Source organism: Oryctolagus cuniculus, chromosome 12 (assembly GCF_051225735.1).
Source record: "Oryctolagus cuniculus isolate XC-2025 breed Fujian yellow rabbit chromosome 12, ASM5122573v1, whole genome shotgun sequence".
Lineage (NCBI taxonomy): Eukaryota > Metazoa > Chordata > Mammalia > Lagomorpha > Leporidae > Oryctolagus > Oryctolagus cuniculus.
Window position 1 is genome coordinate 91,029,020 of NC_142878.1, and position 22,777 is coordinate 91,051,796.

At 40.4% G+C, this 22,777-nt stretch overlaps 1 protein-coding gene across 5 annotated transcripts in view; it reads left to right on the top strand.

Moving 5' to 3' along the window:
• The window catches only part of PIAS1 (protein inhibitor of activated STAT 1), a 140,947-nt gene that overhangs the window by 83,470 nt on the left and 34,700 nt on the right, over positions 1–22,777 (top strand). For all 5 annotated transcript variants that reach the window (XR_016218288.1, XM_070054406.2, XM_089310618.1 and 2 more), the window contains 5 exons: positions 7,977–8,061; positions 8,327–8,374; positions 12,880–12,970; positions 13,616–13,750; positions 20,483–20,588. Coding sequence is in view for 4 of the 5 variants with exons in the window: in XM_070054406.2 (XP_069910507.1) it covers positions 7,977–8,061; positions 8,327–8,374; positions 12,880–12,970; positions 13,616–13,750; positions 20,483–20,588 (465 nt within the window). In the remaining variant the exon portion in view is untranslated. The remainder of the gene's footprint in view (positions 1–7,976; positions 8,062–8,326; positions 8,375–12,879; positions 12,971–13,615; positions 13,751–20,482; positions 20,589–22,777) is intronic.

Sequence of the window (22,777 nt, forward strand, 5' to 3'; positions counted from 1 at the left end):
CAACGAAAGGTGGCCCTAGTGTTTGGGCCCCTGCCATCCGTGTGGGAGATCTGGAATAAGCTCCCGACTTCAGCCTGTCCCAGTCCTGGCTGTTGTGGTCATTTGGCAAGTAAACTGGCGGATGGAAGATCTGTCTCCCCCCGCCCCCACTTTGACTTTCAAATGAATTAAATAAATAAATAAATAAATAAATAATTTTGGCACCAAAATATTTTTGAAAATCCATGCATAGCGTTTTTCTAAATTTTTTTAAAGATTTATTTATTTGTTTGAAAGGCAGGGCTACAGAGAAGCAGGGACAGACAGAGAGGGAGAGGTCTTCCATCCACTGATTCACTCCCCAAATGGCTGCAATGGTTGGAGCTGAGCTGATCCGAAGCTAGGAGCCAGAAGCTTCATTCAGGTTACCCACACGGGTGCCAGGGGACTTGGGCCATCCTCTACTGCTTTCCCAGGCTGTAGCAGAGAGCTGGATCAGAGGTGGAGCAGCTGGGACTCGAATTGATGTTCTTATGGGATGCCAGCACTGCAGGTGGTGGCTTTACCTGAAAACTCTAGGTATGTACTAAGCCAGCAGTCCTTACCAGAATTGATTTCTCTCTCCTTTTAGATCTTTTATTTGGTAGTTCAACTTTTAGTAGTTTAGAATGAATTCTCAACCACACATTTCGAATCACCTGGAAAGCTTTTGAGAATGACCAGTACTTGGATCTGAAAGATTATTCTAATGTATATGAGAATCTCGATCTGAAAAAAATTTTGAAACTGGCAAAAGGCCACAATTTCTAAAAATATTATTATCATCACTTATTAGAACTTAATATGTTGGGATCAGTGTTGTAGTGAGTGAAACCAGTAGTGCCTGTGATGCCGGCATCCCATATGGGTGCCAGTTTGAGACCTGGCTGTTCCACTTCTGATTCAGTGTACTGCTAATGTGCCTGGGAAAGTAGCAGAAGATGGCCCAAGTGCTTGAATACCTACATCTATGTGGGAGACCCGGAAGAGGCTTCTGGCTCCTGGCTCTGGCCTGGCCCATCCCTAGCCATGTAGGGTGTCTCTCTCGTCCCACCCCCCTTTCTCTGTAACTTTACCTTTCAAGTAAATAAATAAATCCTTTAAAAAAATCTATTAGCATTATAAATTCTATTTCAAACATTTTAAATTCTGCTAGAAATATTAACTTTTCTTAATAGAAATTGAGAATGAATTTCTTTGAAGGGTCTGTTCTTCCTTGCATTCCATTAAACAACATTATAGAAGCCAAATCTTTATTGGAAATGGAAAATCCGTAATTCTGTAGAAACTCCAATTAGTAGTGTACAGGATAACTTGAGGATCAGTCATGGAATGCACCGTGAGTCTAGTTAAATTAGAAAAAACAATAATGGGGCTGGTGCTGTGGCACAGCGGGTTAAAGCCCCAGCCTGCATCCCATATGGGCGCTGGTTTGAGTCCCAGCTGCTCCACTTCCTATCCAGCTCTCTGCTGTGGCCTGGAAAAGCAGTAGAAGATGGCCAAAGTCCTTGGGCCCCTGCACCCACATAGGAGACTTGGAAGAAGCTCCTGGCTTCGGATTGGTGCAGCGGATGGAAGACCTCTCTCTCTCTCTCTCTGCCTCTCCTTTTCCTTGTGTAACTCTGACTTTCAAATAAATAAATAAATCTGAAAATATATATACACACACACTATGGTGTGTTTACATGTTTATTAAATTTTGTTTCATAAATATGAGAGGATACCAATATTTCCAGCTGTCTAAAATATTTATGAAACTTCATGTACACTTTATCATAAAGATAGTGTCCAATTCAAAATAGGAATTTACAAAGTTATTGCTCTGAGTATATTAAAAATTTTTTTAGTAAGGTCAAAAAATAAATTTATGAAAGCAGGCTTTACATAGTCAAAAGAAGCATGTGTGCTTTTATTATTAAAAGGTTAAAGAACCAAGAATTTAGTTTAAAATTTAATGAAAATAAAGACAGGAAGAAAAAATTCAAATAAAAGTAAAAATTATTTTAAATTTATATATATATATAAAACACAGATACTAAAGTAGAGAATTCTGTATATATATATTGCAGTGAAAAGTTATCCCTCAAAATCAGATTGCAAGATAATTATACTTTTAACACATATGTTAGTTAAAGACAAAATTTTTCAAATTTCAGTGTTTTTTTTTCTTCCTTGGTAGATGCAACAAAGATTGCAGGATACTTTTTGTTTTAATCACATAATATTGTTGAATTTTTTATAGTGATTATTATCTATAGTGTATAAATGGAAAAAAAGATATGTCCATTTTGAGGGGGGTAAATGCAGTATTTCACCACGTTGAAACAGGGAAAATAGCAGGATTAATAAACCTATAAAAAGAAAAGACCTCAGGGCTGGCGCTATTGCATAGTAGGCTAAACCTCTGCCTGCTGCACCAGCATCCCACTTGGGCGCCGGTTCATGTCCTGGCTGCCTCTCTTCCGATCCATCTCTCTGCTTGTGGCCTGGGAAAGCAGTGGAGGATGATCCAAGTTCTTGGGCCGTTGCAATCATGTGGGAGACCTGGAGGAGGCTCAGGTCCAGCCATTGCCGCCATCTGGGGAGTGAACCAGCAGTTGGAAGACCTTTCTCTCTGACTGTAATTCTGCCTCTCAAGAAATAAATAAAATCTTAATAAAAGACTCATAAAAAGATACAATAAACTATTGGTAAATAAAATTAACTACAGAGTGGATATACAAGAGCACATCAGAAAGCTTATGGGAAATTGGAACTAAAAGATAAGTTTATTTTGGTGTGAAAAAATTTGAAATCTATGCATAGTTTTTTCTTAATGCACACTTTCCATGAACTTTTTTTTTGAATACACCTTACATGCATGAATCACATTATTTATAATTTCACTTAACTGAATTTTCCAGGAACTTGTTTATTTTGAAATTCTTTATTTGAAAAGCAGGTGAAACAAAGACATACGCACATGTACACACACACACACACACACACACACACAAAATCTTCTACTCCTGGTCCACTGTCCCACGTACCCACAGCAGCCTTGGACAGGTAGAAGCCAGGAGCTGGGAACTCAGTCTGGATCTCTTTATTTCAGCTGGAATGCAGCTGAGCTGAGACTTTAGGTGTCCCAAGTGGTATCTTGACTGCTGTGCCAAATGCTCATCCCATGAACTTTGTTTTCTTTAATCTTTATTTATTTGAGAGACAGAAAGAGACAGACAACAGAGGACCTGCCTGCTAGTTCACTCCTCAAATAACCTCAATGGCCAGTGCTGGGCCAGGTCTCCCCACATGGGAGAACCATCACCTGTGGTTTCCCAAGGTCTGCCTCTGCAGGCAGCTAGACTCAGGAGCTGGAGCTCGGGGACTGAACCTAGGTACTCTGATACAGGATGTGGGCATCTTAACTGGCATCTCCCCATAAACATCTTGAAATTCCCATGTAAATCGCATAGAAGGAATATATGTATGCAAATATTAGAATAAACCTCAATAAAATTTCCAAGTATATTAAACATTCCAAATATATATCCTTAAATGTTCCTTTTAAAGAAAAATATAAAACTGTACTTTATTTATTTATTCTTGATAACTTGAATATCATCAAAAAAGTACTTTTAAAAGGAAATAAAAACAAAAATTCAGGATGATTTATTTGCTGATGAGTTCTTTAAAAACTCTTTTCTGGGGACCAATGCTGTGGCTTAGCTGGTAATGCTGCCTCCCGTAGTACCAGCATCCCATGTGGGTGCCAGTTCCAGTCCTGGCTGCTCCACATCCCATCCAACTCTCTACTATGGCCTGGGAAAGCAGTGGAAGTTGGCCTATTTGCTTGGGCCCCTGCACTTAAGAGGAAGACCCAGAATAAGCACCTGGCTCCTGGCTTCATGTCGGCCCAGCTCCAGCCAGAGCTGGAATACCCCACTTGGGGAGTAAACCAGCAGATGGAAGAATCAGTCTCTCTCTCTCTCTCTCTCTCTCTCTCTCTCTCTCTCTCTCTCTCTATTTCACTCCTTCCCCCCGTCCCTCTCCCTCTCCCTCTCCCTCTCCCTGTTTCTGTAACTCTGCCTTTCAAATAAAATAAAATAAAATAAAATAAAATAAAATAAAATAAAATAAAATAAATAAAATAAATAAAAAACTCATTTCAGAGGCAGATAATTTCGGTTTACTACAAAATGTTCTTAATTATTAAAATGCAGTCAAGCCAAAGGTTAAAAACAGAGTAAAGATAGAATTTTTAAAAAAGATAATCATTCGGGGCCGGTGCTGTGGCGCAGCAGGTTAACTCCCTGGCCTGAAGTGCCATATGGGTGCCAGTTAGAGACCTGGCTGCTCCTCTTCCCATCCAGCTCTCTTCTGGCCTGGGATAGCAGTAGAAGATGGCCCAAGTCCTTGGGCCTCTGCACCCGCGTGGGAGACCTGAAAGAAACTCCTGTTTTAAATATGTTTAACTTCATTTGCATTCTACTGAATAGCCCTGAGAAGAAAGCAGAGAGTAGATGCTGGGGAGGGAGTATACGAGGAGATTGTTATCCAGTACAAAAATACAGTGCAATAACCAGGGGCAAAGCCAGGAGCCTGGAACTTAATCTTGATTTGTCTTTGAGTAGTAGGGACTCAAATACTTGAGTCTGCTGCCTCCTAGGGTGTGCATTAGCAGGAAGCTGGGTTGGAAGCGGAGAAGCCAGGCCTTGACCTGGGCACTTTGACATGGGATGCAGGTGTCCCAAGCACCAAACATCTTCCCCTTGTGGGTCAATTTTTAAAAATAATAAAAAGAGGCCGGCACCGCGGCTCATTAGGCTAATCCTCAGCCTTGCGGCACCGGCACACCGGGTTCTAGTCCCGGTTGGGGCGCCAGATTCTGTCCCGGTTGCCCCCCCTTCCAGGCCAGCTCTCTGCTGTGGCCAGGGAGTGCAGTGGAGGATGGCCCAAGTGCTTGGGCCCTGCACCCCATGGGAGACCAGGAGAAGCACCTGGCTCCTGCCATCGGATCAGCGTGGTGCGCTGGCCGCAGCGCGCCAGCCGCGGCGGCCATTGGAGGGTGAACCAACGGCAAAGGAAGACCTTTTTCTCTGTCTCTCTCTCTCTCTGTCCACTCTGTAAATAATAATAATAATAATAATAATAATAAAAAGAACACTATCAGTGTGTGTATGTGTGTATGTAGTTATCAGAGGAAACAGTGAATAAGTACCTAAAGTCACATGGCAAATAAATAGCAAAACCAGTTTGGATTCCAGGTCTGTATAATTTTATGTGGGTTTTTTTTGCTTTTTAAAAAATTTATTTATTTATTTGAGAGGTAGAGTTACGGACAGTGAGAGAGAGAGACAGAAAGCTCTTCCTTCCACTGGTTTACTCCCCAGATGGCTGCAATGGCTGGAGCTGCACCGATCCAAAGCCAGGCGCCAGGAGGAGCTTCTTCCTGGTCTCCCACGATGGATGGTGCAGGACCTGGGCCAACTTCCACTGCCCTGCCAGGCCATAGCAGAGAGCTGGATCAGAGGTGGAGCAGCGGGACTCGAACCAGCACCCATATGGGATGCTGGTACTACAAGCAGCATCTTTACCTGCTACGCCACAGCGCCAGCCCCTCTATATAAAAAACAAAACTATAATGTCTTCACTGGCATATCAGCAGTTAAACCTAGAATTCACATAGTGTGAAAGGCACTTTTCCAAATAAATGGTAGCAACCCTATGAGCATTACAATCCATCTGTGACTAGAGATGTAGATAGGGATTGTTATTAAGTAATAAACCTGCTCTCTGTGTGTAGCATAAGGCAGCTGCTTATTTCAGTCATATCTTTTCCCTCTAAAACTGTGTGTGTCCAAAACCTAACTGTAGTCATAGATTCTGAAATGAACCTGAAATTTTGCCTAGAAAATAATAAGAATTTTTGTACTTGGGAAATTATTTTAGCACTGTTTTAGAATGGAGCCAAAGATTTAAATTAGGCTACTGGACTAAAATCTTACAAAAATGTCCTCTAAGAAGCAAAAGAGATAGTTACTTGCCTTGCCTGACAAGGGAAACGTTTGCTTTCCTCCATTTCTGGTTCCTAGTTATCAGCCATTACCAGATCGATGTTTCCCAATGAAGATAACTTTTCTGGCTAGGAACTAACTGGTCCTTGGTAATAGGTTGTTTAAGAAAGAACCTTCTCAGTGCACACAGCGCAGAGATGTAAATGTAGCCTTTCAAAGATGCTCCTGTATTGAGATAAAATTCGAGGTAGCGGTGCTCTTTGCTGCTTTCCTCTCATGGGGATATATTAGTATACAGATGTTTTGATGCAACGGACTGCGGTTTGGGTAGTAGTTGTGAAGGAAGTGTTGCTTGCAGGGAACATCAAATCCATTTTAAGCCAGAGATTAAAACAGCCAACTTCAGCTGCTTTTTCAGCACAGGTCTTAAGTAACCCATGTGCCAGGAGCCCCTTTCTAATTCTTAGTGATTCTTTTTTCTAGAAAGTGAACCTGGAAAAACACATTTCTTAAATTTCTCTGTTGCTTTACTCATTCATTCAGTGTTTCTTTGTACCAAGCCCTTGAGGAAATGGTAGTAACAGGAGGGATACTGACCATGATTTCATTTACCGGGTTTAAATGCCAGTACCAGCACACTGTAAGGCTCCCTGCTCTAGACTGACCTGTGCTTGCCCAACTGCTTGCTCCTTTCTCTTTCCCCACCACTCTGCTTCGTCTTTTTATTCTTCTCTTCTTAAAACTCTTCTGTATTCGAAATGATGACAAGCAAATTTTGAAATCAAATCATCCAAGAATAGGAGAAATTATATGTGATATTTATGGTGTAACTTGCATTGTGGGGCTGGGCATCATCACACAGTACAAGGTGAAGGCACTACTTGTAACACCAATATCCCATACTGAGCTCCAGTTCAGGTTCTGGCTGTCCACTTACAGTCTAGCTCCCCACTCATATGCCAAGGACGTCTGTAGATGATGGCCCAAACATGGACCCTTGCCAACTGCATGGGAGACCTGGATAGAGCTGGAAGTTCCTGACTTGGGTCTGGCCTACCCCTGGCCATTGAGGCCATTTGAGGAGTGAACCAGTGGAGTGGAAGATAACCTCTCTGTCTCTCTCGATCTCTTTTGTTGCTGCCTTTCAAATAAATAAAATTTTTAAAAAAAGAATTTGCATAGAATAGTAAAACAGGAGTTGATAAAAATCTTAATTTGCCTTAATGACCAAATGCCATGTCAATTATATAGGTCTCCAGGCAAGTACATGTGTTACTGAGCTCAGAAACCATTATTTTTTTAAGATGTGAAAAAAATTATTTATATGAAAGAGTGACAGATTTGGCGGGATGGGGACATCTTGGAGCTCTTTCATCCACTGATTCACTCTGTAAATGGCTGCAACAGCTAGGGATGAGTCCAGCTGAAGCCAGGAACCTGGAACTCCATCAGGTCTCCCATGTGGATGGCAGAGGCCCAAGTGCTTGAATATCTTTTGCTGCTTTCTCAGACTAAGAATTAGCAGGAAGCAGGATCAGAAGTAGAGCAGCTGGGACTTGAACTGGCATGCTGACATGGGATGCCTGTATCGAAGGCAGTGGCTTAACCCACTGTGCGACAACAGAAAACGTTGTCTTTAAATGGATTAATATTATTGTAAGAAATATTAGTATCCATGTGTTTTTTATATAAGTGTGCTTTTTAGATGTAAACATTTATATGCTTAGATAATTTTCTATTGTCTTTCTTCACTTATGTATTTTCTGAATTTGAACCCCAATCTTATTTCTAGAATTAGCTATTTTTGTGATAACCAGCCCCTTTTTTATTTTTCAGTGCTTTAATCACCTTATTTCATCTCTAGAGTATGTCCCCAATTCAAGACATGTGAGTGTGTTTGTTGCTGTTGCCTTCTCTGTTGATGAATTTAAAAGTCATTAAAATTATTTTTATCTTCTTTAGCATCAGACAACAGTCAGCGCTTTCGAGAAACCTGTTTTGCATTTGCATTGACACCACAACAAGTGCAACAGATCAGTAGTTCCATGTAAGTTGTCTTCAAGTTTAACTTGGAATTTGGCCTTTGAATTCAGTCCTGCCTATTATAAGTAGTTTTAAAAAGCAGTATATTAGGTGAGAATATTAATGTCACAAATATTAGAATTGAAAATATTGTAGTGTGTTAGTTACTCTGAGGATAGGTATAATGGATAACTTGAAAAAGTTTACTGGTGTAACAGTGTCTTTGAATCAACTTGAATGAGCATATTGTGAAAATTATGGAGTTGTAATTCTCACTCTGTCTGTTCTAGGGATATTTCGGGGACCAAATGTGACTTCACAGTGCAGGTCCAGTTAAGGTACAGTGCCGACTATAGTATATATCCAGATTTTAGAGATAATATTCCCTAAAGATTAATTTTTAAATTTGCCTTGTTTTCAATAAGTGCATTAAAAATACTGAGTTCAGATATTCAGATAAGCGAAAGCATTCTATTGGGCAATATCCTAATTTTTTTCCAATTTAGATTTTAGTACAGCAATTCATATATATCACCACATTTCTCTACTCTAGTTGCTCCCAGTTGGTTAAGAAGCTCCAGCTAATAATATCTTAATATCATAGTGGTCAGCTCTTTAGAAAAACCAAGTTTTGTAAAAGCAAGGACTTTATCATAAGAGGCAAATTATTCTAGGTAAGGGACTAATATTTAATTCTACAGTGTTTCATGAGCCAGCAAACACTGAAATATTCTGATTTGCTTTGTCCTGTTTTTTAAACCATTAATTTAAATATGCTCTAATTGGAAACTCTATATGTCACATCTCTTCAAAATTTTTGGAGTTAACACAATTTTCTCACGTGGCCTCAATAGCTGCCTCTTACTCAGCTTTCCTTAGCCCACTCATTTCTTCTTAGAATGTCTAATCTTTTATATTAACATGCCTCTCTCTTACATAAGCCAGTCTCATTCTGCTCCTGCTATTCATTGACCATGTAGGAACCTGAGTGCTCCATATTGTCCTTTTCTTTCTTTCTTTCTTTTTTTGTACTTTTTTTTTCTTTTTTCCATATTGTTCTTTTAAAAACTTTGTTTTATTTGAAAGAGAGACAGAGAGAAATCTCCCATTTGCTGGTCCACTCCCATACTGTACGCAACAGCCAAGTTCAAAGCCAGTAGCTGGGAACTTAGTTTGGATCTCCCATGTGGATGACAGGGACTCAACTACTTGAGCTGCCACATAGCAGGAAGCTGGGCTCAGGAACAGAACTCCAGCTGAAACCCAGGGACGCTGATAAGAGTTGTGGACAGTCCCAGAGCAGTGTCTCAGCTGCTGCACCAAGTGCCCACCCTCCACACTGTTCTTGCTGTCATAGGGGTAGAACTATGAGACAGTTGTTTTCTTCAGTAAGTTTTTCCTTGTTGTGGGGAGGATAAATCACACAGATAGTGTAGTCTTGATAATCAGACACTGAATTTAGTACATAAATAATTGTCAACCAGCTAGTAGGTCAGAAAAAAGATGAAGTGGAAGCACTTGCCCAGCCAACACCTGCTGGAACTGTGTCAAAACCTCAGATCGAGGCCTGCAGGCAGTAAGGTGAAGACAGTGAGAAAGCAGAGGAGAGCTCGGGTCAAAGATGCTAGCAAAGATACAACGGTACTTGCTGTCTTTTACACCATAAAACAATAGGACAGAATCTTACCCCAACAAACTGATGGAAATCTGTTGGTTTTGGAGGGACTGACAAACATGATTCTGTGTGGAAAGTGTACTTTGTCCTGTCAGGGACAGACAGTGAGGATGACTGAATAAAGGATGAAAATATGATGCCTTCATAAGTAATTACATACTGCTGTAACCTTCTTTACTTCCTGCCTTGACAGTTTATGTTGCCTTTTGTGCTTACTAGTGTGTGGTATAATCCTTTAAAACAGTGTTTTTCAGACTGTTGCATAGAGCCACCCTTAGAGGGGTACACAAACACACTGACCCAAAGCAACCAAAGTAGAGGTGTTTTTATCTTTTTAATTAGTTTTGCTTGTTTGGCCTTCTTGCTTAATTTTCACTTAAAGAAAGAGACCTCAAGACCACAATAAACCTTGGAAACCAGAGCTCTAGAATTGAAGATTTAGGTACTGTCCTCAGTGTTTTATAGGAATATACATCTGTTCTGTAAAGCTGCAACATTCCGAAGGGAGGCTATCTTTCTAAGAGCAGTCAACTGTCTAATTCAGAGATTCCAGGGGAGTATTGATAGTTAAAAATGTTTTAGCCATTTTTAGAAAGATTTATTTATTTTTATTTACTTGAAAGGTAGAGAGACAGAGAGATCTTCTGTCCACTGATTGACTCTGTAAATGCCCATGATATCCCAGAACTCCATCCAAGTCTTCCACTTGGGTGACAGAGACCCAGCCGCTTGAGTCCTCACCTGCTGTCTCCCGGGGTGTGCATAGCAGGAAGCTGGATTGGAAGCAGAGCTGGGACTTGAACCAGGGCCGTCCCATATCAATATCAGATGTGGGTTGACTCTTAACTGCTCTTCAGCCATTTCTAATACAAGTTTATTTCTAGAACTTGGTGAACAGATGAACCATTTTGTTTTATATTTGGTAATTGTTAGGTGGTTCTTTGTGTTTTAACAAAATAGTTCCTCTCCTGCTACAGATGCCCCATTACTAGGTCAGAAACCCTAGTGTATTATTTAAGTTAGGAATATATACCCATCTCGTAGCCTAATTATAAATGTTTACCTAAAGAATGAATTAATTTGGTCAGAATTAGGGTCAGTGTTTGCATTTATGTACCTGTTCACTCTCTTCATTTCCCCACCTGCCATGTGAACTGCTTCACAGAAACTTTCTGCTTTTTTCCCATTTACCTTCAGTTGGTTGGGTAGTTTATATTTTCAGTTTTTTACTTAGTTGAATAGGAGTCGACTTGTCATATTATTCTTTTCCTGAGCTTTCGGCAAATAGGGTCCAAGTTTCAAGTTACTCACTGCATTGGATTAGTCGATTAAAAGCTACAGCATGCTTTCATTTTGCAGTATAAAGATCTAGCCTGTTGGGCTGGCATCATGGCATAATAGGTTAAGCCTCTGCCTGTGACTCTGGTATTCTACTTGGGCACTGGTTCAAGACCCAGCTGCTTCACTTCCGATCCAACACTCTGCTAATGGTGCCTAGAAAAGCAGCAGAATATGGCCCAGGTGCTGGGCCCCTGCACCTACGTAAGGGACCCGAAAAAAGATCTAGGCTCCTGGCTTCTGCCTGGCCCAGCCCCGGCCATTGGAGCCATTTGGGGAGTGAACCAGCTAGTGGAAGATCTTTCTCTGTCTGTCTCTCCTCCTCTCTCTGTAACTTTGCATTTCAAATAAATTACCAAAAAAAAAAAAAAGATCTCCCCGTTGTAGAAGTTTCTACTAGGGTTCTGTGATGTGGCCAATGCTGTAGCATAATAGGCTCAGTCTCTGCCTGCGAAGCCAGCATCCCATATGGCACCTGGCTGCTCCACTTCTGATTCAGCTCACTGCTAATGCACCTGGGAAAGTAGTGGAGGAGGGCCTGGGTGCTTAGTCCCCTGCACCCACATGGGAGACCCAGAAGAGACTCCTGACTACGGCTTGGCCCAGTTCTGGCTGTTGCAGCCATTTGGCCATGGGGCCAGCAGATGGAAGACCTCTCTGTCTGTCTCTCCCTTTCTCTGTCTGTAACTCTGCCTCTCAAATAAATAAATAAATCTTTAAAAAAAAAAATAGTGATCCTGTTCAGTTTTGACATCTGTTTGCCAAGTTTATTTCTGAAAAATCTTTGTAGGCCAGTAGTTAACTTTTTTATAGAACCCTAGTCCTCTTGATTGATGCAGGTTATGGATTATTTTTCCTGAAAGATGTATATATACTGTTCTCATAAAATTTCACATAGACAAATTATGTTGTTTTGTGAACCATGCCCACACAGATTCCATGGCCTGGAGGGAAAGACCTCACATCGTAGGTGTTGAGAGATGTTTGCAGATGTTGAGTGTTTCACAGAATATTCTTTCCACTGTATAACTCAAAAGTGCTGTGAGAGTTCTGTAAAGGTGGGGATGAGCTTCAGATGTATATTGGGAATAAGAAGTAAAAAGAATAGATGTCTTAAATAACAAATTCTTGATCTATTTAGCAGAGAATAAAATGAGAAGTTACAAATTATCTAGCTTCCTTGGTTTTCCCAACAGATTATGCTTGTAATTTAGAAACATTGTTTTCTTGCGGTTTCTAAAATAATATTTCAGATTCCTGTAGCTATAGCTTAAATAATGTTTAGCACCTTCAGTTCTTAAGGAATAAAGGGAACCTTGGCTTACTGGACAGAACTTGATCCTGTACATGATTTTATAGCATGTTCAGTTTTTGTTTTTTTTTGCTAAGAATCAGTAAAGTAGTTCGTAGGCAAATAAATTTCATAAATACTGCATACTGTGTCTTCCTGTTGGAGATTTGTAATGGATACTAGCTGTTAAAACCTCTGAGAAGTTCTGTGTTAAGCTTAGTTTCATTATTTTGCTTTGGGAAATTTCTTGTTCATTCAACTACAGAACCTTTTTCTTTCTCTTAACACCTTTTAATATCCACAGAAAATAATGCTCCTCATAGCTTGTTTAAATAGATGATTGGCACATGTCCTGATTGCTAAAACTCTGCATCGTCAGAATTCTGTATTTTAGGGCAGTTTACATATGCTTATTCATCATGTAAAATGTCTAGTTTTTGTAGTTTTTTTTAAGTTGGCTATCTTTTAGATTAATTATTGAAAAAAATTAATGAAGTCATCCTTTAATAAAAATCTTAAACTTGTCCTTTATTGTTTAGGTTTTGTTTATCAGAAACCAGTTGCCCGCAGGAAGATCACTTCCCACCTAATCTTTGTGTGAAAGTGAATACAAAACCTTGTAGCCTTCCAGTAAGTCCTAAAAGCTAATTTTTAAAATACATTGCTAGCATAACTCATTTATAAGTCATCATAGCTATTGTTCATCATAATCATTCATTAAGAAGACAGTTTCATTTTGGATATATATTCATGTGGCTGAGCTAAACATTTATACCAACTCTGTACAGTTAGGTGCTGTGTCATTAACTGTGGAGACAAATCTAGGATTTGGAGTTGGGCGTGGAAGCCTTAGTGTTATATTGGGTTTTGGGGGAAAGCAGTTGTTTCAGCAATATCTTAGTTATGCTCATGTCAGTCTGTAAGCCTGTGGTAGAATGGAGATGTGAAGAAGGCTGTGCCTAAATGGAGTACAGGTGCACACTATTTCTCTTACGCTTGAATATATTCCTGAATACCTATCCAAGCTATTTATGGACGCTTCTGATTCTTAAGTTTAAAATATTTATATTTTTCTCAGGCTTACAGTAATGATACTGTAAGATTGTTTAGAGAAATAAGAACAGGATAACTGGAAACTCTTTAACAACTGTTTGCTCCTTTACTTTATAATGAAAACATTTTTTCTATTGTATAGTTTGTACTTTTTTTTTAAGGAATAGAAGTTGAAATGCTTGTGGAAATAATCAGTTGAAATAAATTATGTTTCAATCTCAGGGTTACCTTCCACCTACTAAAAATGGCGTGGAACCAAAGCGACCCAGCCGACCAATTAACATAACTTCACTTGTCCGGTTGTCCACAACAGTACCAAACACCATTGTTGTCTCTTGGACTGCAGAAATTGGAAGAGTAAGTAAATTTTTGTGTCTGCCAGATCTTCGTATTACAAAGAAGGGTTAATCACCATGGCTACTTGAGCTTATATGTAAATGATACTGTAAAAAGAGTTGCAAAAGGGTTTATTTTTGTTTCACAATGAATTTTCAACATGTTCTCATTTGAAAAACGACATCATGCAGTATCTAGCATTTTATAGTCCTGTCTTTTCACTCAGTGAGTTATCATGTCTTCCTATGTCATTACACCTTCTCCTGCTTTCTTTTAAACGGCTACATCATATTCCAGTATGACCATGCCTTGATTGTTAGCCTGTTTCCTTCTGTTGAACACTAACTTGATTTATTGATTGATCTGAAGACCCTTCTCGTAGCTGCAGCTGTGCATGTGTGCCTGATCATTTCCTTAGGGCAGGCTCTCAAAGTGGAACTGCGGAGTCAAAAGCCTGGGGGATTTCAAGGAATTTTGTGTAGCTCAAAAGATTGGCTTCCCACAAGATATTGTATAAATTTATCCTGTTATTTTCACTGTTTATTCTCATGCCACACTGTTATCTTCTTTAAAATTCTTACCAATTTCATTAGGTAACTAACGGTACTGCTTTGCCTTAATTAGTGTTCCATTCAGTAGTCAGCATGTTTTACGTTTATGATTATTTAATATCGTATCCATGTCTGTGTCTCTGTTGCTATTTTTCTTAATGACATGTATATTATTCATATGTTGAAACGTAACTTTTTGTCACATACAAATACATGTTTCCAGTTTGTCTTTTGTTTTTATTTGCGTTATTATATAGTATGTGAGAGACTAACTTATTATGGAGCCAAATCTTAGCCAGGTTTTTCCTTTCTAATCTTCCCCTCTACCCTTGTACTTGGTCTGTTTGCCCTTCCCAAGTTTATGTGTATGTCTGTTTATATTTTCTTCTAGACTTTTTAAAGTTTTCATGTTTTGCATTTAAATATTTACACCATCTCAGATTTCTATGTGGCAAGATTTAATCACTTTGATTTTTTAAGTAACTAGTTCTAACACCATTAACTAAATAAATGCTGATTCTTAGGCCAGTATTACATATTTAATTTTTACATATCCTGGGTTGTTATAGTTATATATTTAATTTTTTACATATCCTGAACTGTTTCTATAATTTTTTGGTCTACCTTTTTCTGGGAAAATGTTTTAAAAGTTGCAATAAATAAATAAAATCTTTTTTAAAATAAATCTTTTTAAAAGATTTATTTATTTGAAAGACAGAGTTATAGAGAGAGGTAGAGAGAGAGGTCTTCCATCCACTGGTTCACTCCCCAGATGGCTGCAATGGCCGGAGCTGCGCCGATCTGAAGCCAGGACCCAGGAGCTTCCTCCAGGTCTCCCACGCGGATGCAGGGTCCCAAGGACTTGGGGCATGCTCTATTGCCTTTCCAGCAGAGAGCTGGATCAGAAAAGGAGCAGCAGGACCAGAACCGATGCCCATATGGGATGCCAGCGCTTCAGGCCAGGATTTTAACCTGTTGTGCCATGCCAGCCACTGAAAGTTGCAATTTGTAAATTACAGCTTTGAAGTATTCATTCCTGTCAATCCACTAATTTGGTTGAATTTTTTGTGTGCCATTCATAGTAACTCACAACTGACAGGGAGAAAAAGAGGTTTCTTGCTCTTGTGGGATCTGAGATCTAGGAGACAGGTGGTCACACAAAAAACCTGAACTTACCTTGAGTACTATGAAGGAGAAGAGCACATTTTAGGAGGTGGTACTTTAGAAAGGACAGAAAGGCAATCTGAACTGGAGAGAGAGGTCAGAGAGGGCTTCCCTGAGGAAATAGTGACAGAGCCAAGAGCTGAGAGAAGTCTAATCACTCATTAGGTGAATGCTCAGAGGAAGCCACCTGCACAGCGGCCCACTGGCCTGAGACGGCTTGGTTTTGTGAATGACACAAAAAGGGATCTGCTGTGACCAGGGTGCAGAGAGTGGGGAAGAGCAGTGTGGACGGGGCTGGAGGGATGAAATAGGGCTTTATAGGTAGTGTTAAAGTTACGGGTTCTCACTCTCAGAAGAGTTATTTGTTTACAAGGCAGAGTGACAGGGAAAGACAGCTGGAGAGAGCTTCCATCCCCTGGTTCACTCCCTAAATGTCTGCATTGGCCAGGGCTGGACCAGGGCTAAGCCAGACGCCTAGAACTCCAGCTGGGTCTCCCAAGTGAGTGTCAGGGGCCCAAGGACTTGAGCTGTCTTCTGCTGCTTTCTCAGGCACATTAGCAGGAAGCTGCATCAGAAGTGGAGCAGCTCGAACCGGTGCTCATGTGGGAAGGCAGCGTCTTAGCTCACTGCACCAGAAGGCCGGCCCCAAGAGTCTTCTCTTTTATCATATTTCTGTTCTAGTGGTAACAACTTGAATAGCGCCAGAATCATGCCAGGAGGCTACATCTTAGGAACCAGCTTTGGAGAGGTATTGATGAGAGAGATTCTTAACCTAGAGTGCTGGCAGTAGAATGGGGATGAGTGGGAAATCCACAGGTTTGTGATGGATTGGAAGTGGGTGCTCGGAGAAAGAGAGACGTCATAGATGTTCCCTTGGTTTCTGGCTCAATGAAACACTGCAAAATGACTGATGTTACATGTGTTGTGCTGTGCTTTGCTTTGGAAAAGGAGGCATTGAAGGGCTAGAGCAAGGGTGGAGAGTTTATCTTTTCTCTGCCAAGGGCCATTTGGATATTTATAACATAAGTTGTGGCCTTACAAAATTGTCAGCTTACAAATTAGCTTGCTATAGGCTGATTGAATTTCAAGACCCACCTGCAGTTGCCTTGGCAGGGCCAGACTAGATGATTTTGCAGGCCTTGGGTAGGCCCCACCCCTGAACCAGAGGGAGAACATCCTGAATTCAGTTTTGGAGGTTTTGAGTTTTAGACATCCTGAGTAGGCAGTTGGGCACACAGGCTCAGAGGAGGTTTGGGCTAGAGAGAAAAAAAAGTGTGTGAGGCATCCGTGTATTAGTGATTGCTGGAGCCACACAGGAAAAGCTGGAATGCATCAGGCAGGCAGAGAAGAGTGCCCAAGACCTACTCTTGAGGTCCCACAACATTTAACCCCAGGAGGAGAGAAAGCTGCAGACGACATGGGGAGACAGGGGCAGTGGTGGGGCAGTCTGCAGGGTGGGTGCAAGAAGCCAAGAGACAGAGTCTCAGGAAGGAAGGAGACGGGAAGCAACACTGAGCAGACTTGGAGAGGGTAAGTGTGCGGAAGTCTGAAGTGTGAGATGACAGAGTTACTTGTTTGGAGGGGAGAGCAAGAGATTAAATGTGCAGGAGAAGGAGGGATAGAAATCAGGAGTGGACTGCATAGTTGGAGGAACTAGCGGCAGTGCAGAGGGTCATTTCTCTACTGGAAGGATAAAAGAACTGGATGAGCAAGCGAGTGTCCGGTCCTGGAGAGGTGATGGCTGGATGACGTCTCTTCCCTCTCTGAAGTTAAGGGAAGACGGAAGGTTTGTGAGGGTAGTGGAGGTTGGAAAGTTACCGCGGAGACTGAGACGTGGCCTCCTTTGTTTTCTCCTCCCGTTTATTCTGGCTGAACTGTAGAATTACCTGATTACATTTCCTCTCCTCCTTTCACTTCCATCTTTCAGAGAATTTGGATGAGATCCCTTAGAATGGTAAATTAAGATGGGGGAATTTATTAACTCAAAATGTTTAATATACTCATTCTAACAATGGTGTTTTTCTCTACCTACTCAAATTATCTTTGGTGTTCCTCAGGAATTTAACAAGTTTCTTCTACGTCCTGCATATTTTGTGTTAACTTGTGTGTTGGTTATTATTACTGCTATTGCAAATATATTTTCTATGATATTTTCTAAAGTATTTATTGTTTTTTTAAAAAGCTAATTATTATTGGATATTTACTTCATATCTAAATTCATATCTTGGTTCCAATAGCTTTTTAGTTGATAATTTGGTATTTCCAACTAGGCAGTTTGAGCTTGAGATGCATCATATGCTAGCCCTAACACTTACCTTCATTATTTCTTGTTCTGACTCTCCTGGCTAAACCTTTGTGAACAGTGTTAAGTTACACAGGTGCTAGTGGACATATTTGATGGGTTTGTGTCACTGAGGATACTGCTGCTTACAGCAATTATAATAGCCATTGAGTTTTGGTAGAACTTAATTATGCCAATGATATATCCTTATTTCCCTCTTACTGGATATCTGTTTTAGAAATGAGTTTTGGCTTTTAGCAGAGTCTTTCTGACATCTGTCAGGGTTATATTTTTCCCTTTGACTAGTAACATTTTAAAAATCCTTACGATTGTTTTGCTTCTAGGGTGTTTAGGAGTTCCCTGCCTTCCTTCCCTTTCAGAGAGTGTTGGAAATCCTTAGTTTTGTTTTTGTGTGTAAGAAGTACAGCCCAGTGAAGGAGCAGGGGGTGATTTTGTTGAAATATGAAAAAGGCTGACACTGGGGGAGAGCAGGAGGTCTCTCCCAGGGCGGGCTTCTGAGCTGCAGCTCTGAATATTTTAGGCCTGTGAGTTGGCGGCCTTCTTTTTGAAGTAAAACATGGAAAGAAATTTATTCTTTTCTGAAACCCAGAAGATAACTTATTAGTTTGTTGTTAGTTCACCATTTTAATTCAGTTTTGAAGGTATTGTAAATGGTTGCTGTAGAATCCCTTAGCATTTTGTGGATAACTTTGTGTGATTGGTAGCTGTTGAGAAATGTTTTAACTGTCTTTTCAAATGAAATGGAGAACTATTAGTGAATGATATTTTAGCTTCTTTTCCTACCCCAAGGTAATCACTGCATTGAGTCTTTACTAAACTCACTATTTAGAGAGAAATTATTTAGATCTTAGTATAAATAATACATAATGAATAGATTGTATTTCAGTTATGGAGGAAGTGTTTTATAGACTTTATAATTTTCGAAGACTTGAAAAAAACAGTAGTGTAAGCCAGTCTATCACTCATTAGATGTAATTAGTTGCTACTGTGAAGGGTTAACGGGAATATAATGGCATCTTCATAACTATACCATTTTGAAGTTTTAGGAGGTTTGCTGGTGGACCTATTTTATATGATATACTCATAAAGTTGAAGTCCACATTATCAGGACAAGTGAACCTAATGTTCTTTTTTGCATCTCCCCCTAACCTCCTTTTTGGTTACATGTTCTAACTAGAGTGAACATACCTTTTCATGGAATTGTGGTTTTCACTTGATCTCTTCTTAAATATTTATATAGAGCCGTAGGGTAATTCCAAGTTCTGAAGATTCAAGCTGTCAGTACATAATTTCACAGTGTTAATTAGCATTTCTCTAGTTTTCATCATACTTGAAGCATTAAGCAGATACGTAGTAATTGTGACTGAGGTTTTTTCCCCTAAAAGAAGCTTATGGTGTATGCTTTAAAATGTAGGGAAATTTTAAGTTTTTTTTTTTTTAATTATGAGATTTATTAGTGAAAGTAAATTAGATTTTTTAATACTTTATTTTTATCCCCAGAAAATGTATAGCATATGCACATGGGTAGGTTTCTGAAAATTGAAAGAAAATTTGACTTCCCAAAGGTACTATAGGATGTTGCCAAAAGAAAGGAATCCATTTTTGGAAGTGTGAAATGTAACTGAGAGTTGGGTGGCACAATGGACGAAGGAAGGCGTTTCAGAGCTGGTAGGCTGTGCGGAACTGAGAACTGCAGAGAAGCGCCGCGGACTTGAGAACTGAGGCCCCTGTCCTGGCGTCCCTGCTGTTCCTCTTGGTCTCTAGCGCCTGCTCTGCCACCAGGCGGCTGCATGGTCATGAGCAGATGACATAAATCTCTGTGTGTTGCGGTTTCATCAGCTCTTTGATCTCTTAACAGACCCTCTGCAAACTTTAAATGCAGTACTCGGTACATGTTAAGAGTACTTTGAGAACTGTGTATGGCTATAAAATACAGGATGGTAGCAATTATCTTTCCTTTGTTTCTTTTCAAGTCTCTCAATCTTCCTCTTGATCCATCTCTTTTAGATCATAAGCCTTTGCCCTCTTTTCTTCCTCTTATCCAGCCACGCGCCCTTCACACTGCGCCTTGACTTGTTGATATTTTCTGTATCGCTTTCTCACGATACCATCTCTGCATAGTTCCTTGGCTGGTAATGATATTCATCCACTCAGTTGCCAAACCAGCAGCTTCTTTTTAAAAATCATCTTTAGTAGTTCTCCTCTGCTTGTGTGATAATAGCCTAGGTAGGGTCTTTTTAGGGACTGGTCAAAGGTATAGAGATAGGTTAAGAGTTACAGATTAGGATTAGGAAGCCAGTCTCACTTGTAATTTTTTAAATAGCTACAATTTTAGATCTGTTATCTACCAAATAGAATTTGTAACTTTGACACCTTACTTGCCTTCGTTTATCTTTAGCCTAAACAATGTTTTTTCATATAAGTGCCTTAAATTTATTAGCTCAAGTATAGGTAGTCAGAATAATACATAAGCATGACAGACCTGGTTTTAAATTCTAGGTTTGTTACTTGAAAGGTATAGAATTTAGGGCAGGCTCTTTTACTTCTGTATACTTTACTTTCCTCTTTAGTTAGGATCAAATGAATTGCTGTTCATGAAAACACCCAGGAGTGCTTTGACACACAGTAGATGTCTTAATAAGCATTAGTTTTCTCTCCCTATCTCTGTGCAAATACAGCAGATGTGCTATTTACTTACATATGTCGTTTGTTTTTTCTACATCTTTTTTTTTCCAGACCTATTCCATGGCAGTATATCTTGTAAAACAGTTGTCCTCAACAGTTCTTCTTCAGAGGTTACGAGCAAAGGGAATAAGGAATCCGGATCATTCTAGAGCTTTAAGTACGTATGATGAACTTGATACTTCACTTATGCAGCTCAACTGTTCTGTTAAAGGTCTGAGTAGTATTTGCTTTAACTAAAGAAATTTTAAGATTTATTATTATTTTTTTAACTAGGGCCTGTTGTAGAGGATTAAAAACACTGAGAACCTCATGAAACAAGGCCGAAGAGTAATTTTTGTATATTTGTCACAAATGATATGTTATCTGTATTTTATTGACTTTAACATTGTAAGTTTATACATGAACATTGAAGATGATGTTACTGCAGTTTCGTAAAACACACATTTAAAGAATTCCAGAAGATGGGAAGGAAATCTTGGCATACACTTGAAGATGATTTTAAATTGGAGGTTTACCTGGGAACAAGGTGCAGAGTTTATGAGCCAGCATCTATGTAGCAGCAGTGTAGAGGTGGGGTGGGGTGGGGTGGGGTGGTAGAAATGGTCATGAAGTGAGCTCTGCCAGCAAACAGTTATGTAGCCTGGGACAGTCACCGTACCCCTGTACCTCATGTTCCCGCTGTGTAAGGGGTTTCCACAGCCTCCCCAAGAGTCTGTATTCCTGAGCGTGACTGACTGGATGTGTTAATCTGAGATGAAAGTGAGGTCTGCAGATGGGTTCCCTGGCCTCCAGTCATGGGGGCTAAGGGTCGGTGGTCTTTCCAAAGAGGTGAGCTAAATTCTTCCTTTATTAAACTCTTTGTAAAAAGTAGATGCTTCATGAATGGCTTGAGAGTGAGGGTTGGATACTTAGAGACCAACAGGCAGAGGTTGGCTGTCTTTTAAGGAGTCTGGAGGTGAGTTGACTAATGGAGCCCACTATCAGATTTGTAGTTAGAGCTCTGTTGTAGAGAACGACATGGTACAGCCAGCTGTCCTCTCACTTCCCTGTGCCACGGAGCTTTTCTCTGTGAAGATGTGTTCATGTATTTGAAACGCAGAGTTGCAGAGAGGGAAAGACAGAGAAAGAGATCTTCTCTTTGCTGATTCACTCCCCAAATGGCCACAACGGCGAGGGCTGGGCCAGGCCAGACTCATTAGCAGGGAGCTGGATCCAAAGTGGAGCAGCTGGTCTCGAACTGGCACCCATATGAGATGCCGGCATGGCAGGCAGCGGCTTTACCCGCTACACCACACTCCCAGCAAAGCTTTTATGTTTTCCTCTAAGCTGTGTCTGTGCCAGAGTGAGAGCTCCCACTACTCTGACCAGTATACCCTTAATAGTTCATTGAAGGAATCGTCTGTTCTTTTAAAAATGCAGATAATCTTGAATCAAGGGGAGATTCCTTGACAAATGATAGAAAGCTAGAGTGCTTTGTGGTCTGGGGGAATGAAGACACCATTGGCAGGGACAGTGTTAGAAGGAATCCTGAAGGAAGTAGAGCGTGCAAGACAAGTTTGGTTATTTCAGTCTTGTTGAATTTATTCTTGGTCATTCTTTTGTACAGATTCCTGTTAGCTTCACAGTGCTAGAATCTCAGCCAGTCAGAAAACCTTGTGGAATTATGTGTGGAAAAGGAAACGCCAGGAAGTGGTAACAACTTGTCTGCTGGAGCTATTCTGTCCTCCGCTTCTAGCTGTAGCGCCACCTGGAGGTAGAGTGGGAGAGTGACCAGGAAGTGTTTTTTCTGTAAGGAGTCCCTGTTAGTGGCTGTTGGGCAGCTAAAGCTGCTTGCTTCAAAAGCGCTCATTTCAACTCTGATACCCCATGGGATGTAGAGCTAATTGCACATGGCCTCAGATTTTTTTGTGGCACTTCTGCTACATACAAAGAAGTAACTTTCTCAGCAAATTGTGTATCTAAAGTAGTGCTTGAAATAACTTGACAGAAAATGTCAGGTATCGGATATTTATTTGAAGAAGCAAGTTACTTACAGATGTTCATTGTAAGTCATTCTTTTTTTTTTTTTTAAGATTTTATTTATTTTGAGAGGTAGAGTTACAGACAGTGAGAGGGAGAGATAGAGAAAGGTCTTCCTTCCATCGGTTCACTCCCCAAATGGCCACAACAGCCAGAGCTACACCGATCTGAAACCAGGAGACAGGTGCTTCTCCCTGGTCTTCCATGCGGGTGAAAGGGCCTAAGGACTTAGGCTGTCTTCTACTGCTTTCCCAGGCCATAGCAGAGAGCTGGATTGGAAGAGGAGCAGCTGGGACTAGAACTGGCGCCCATATGGGATGCCGGCGC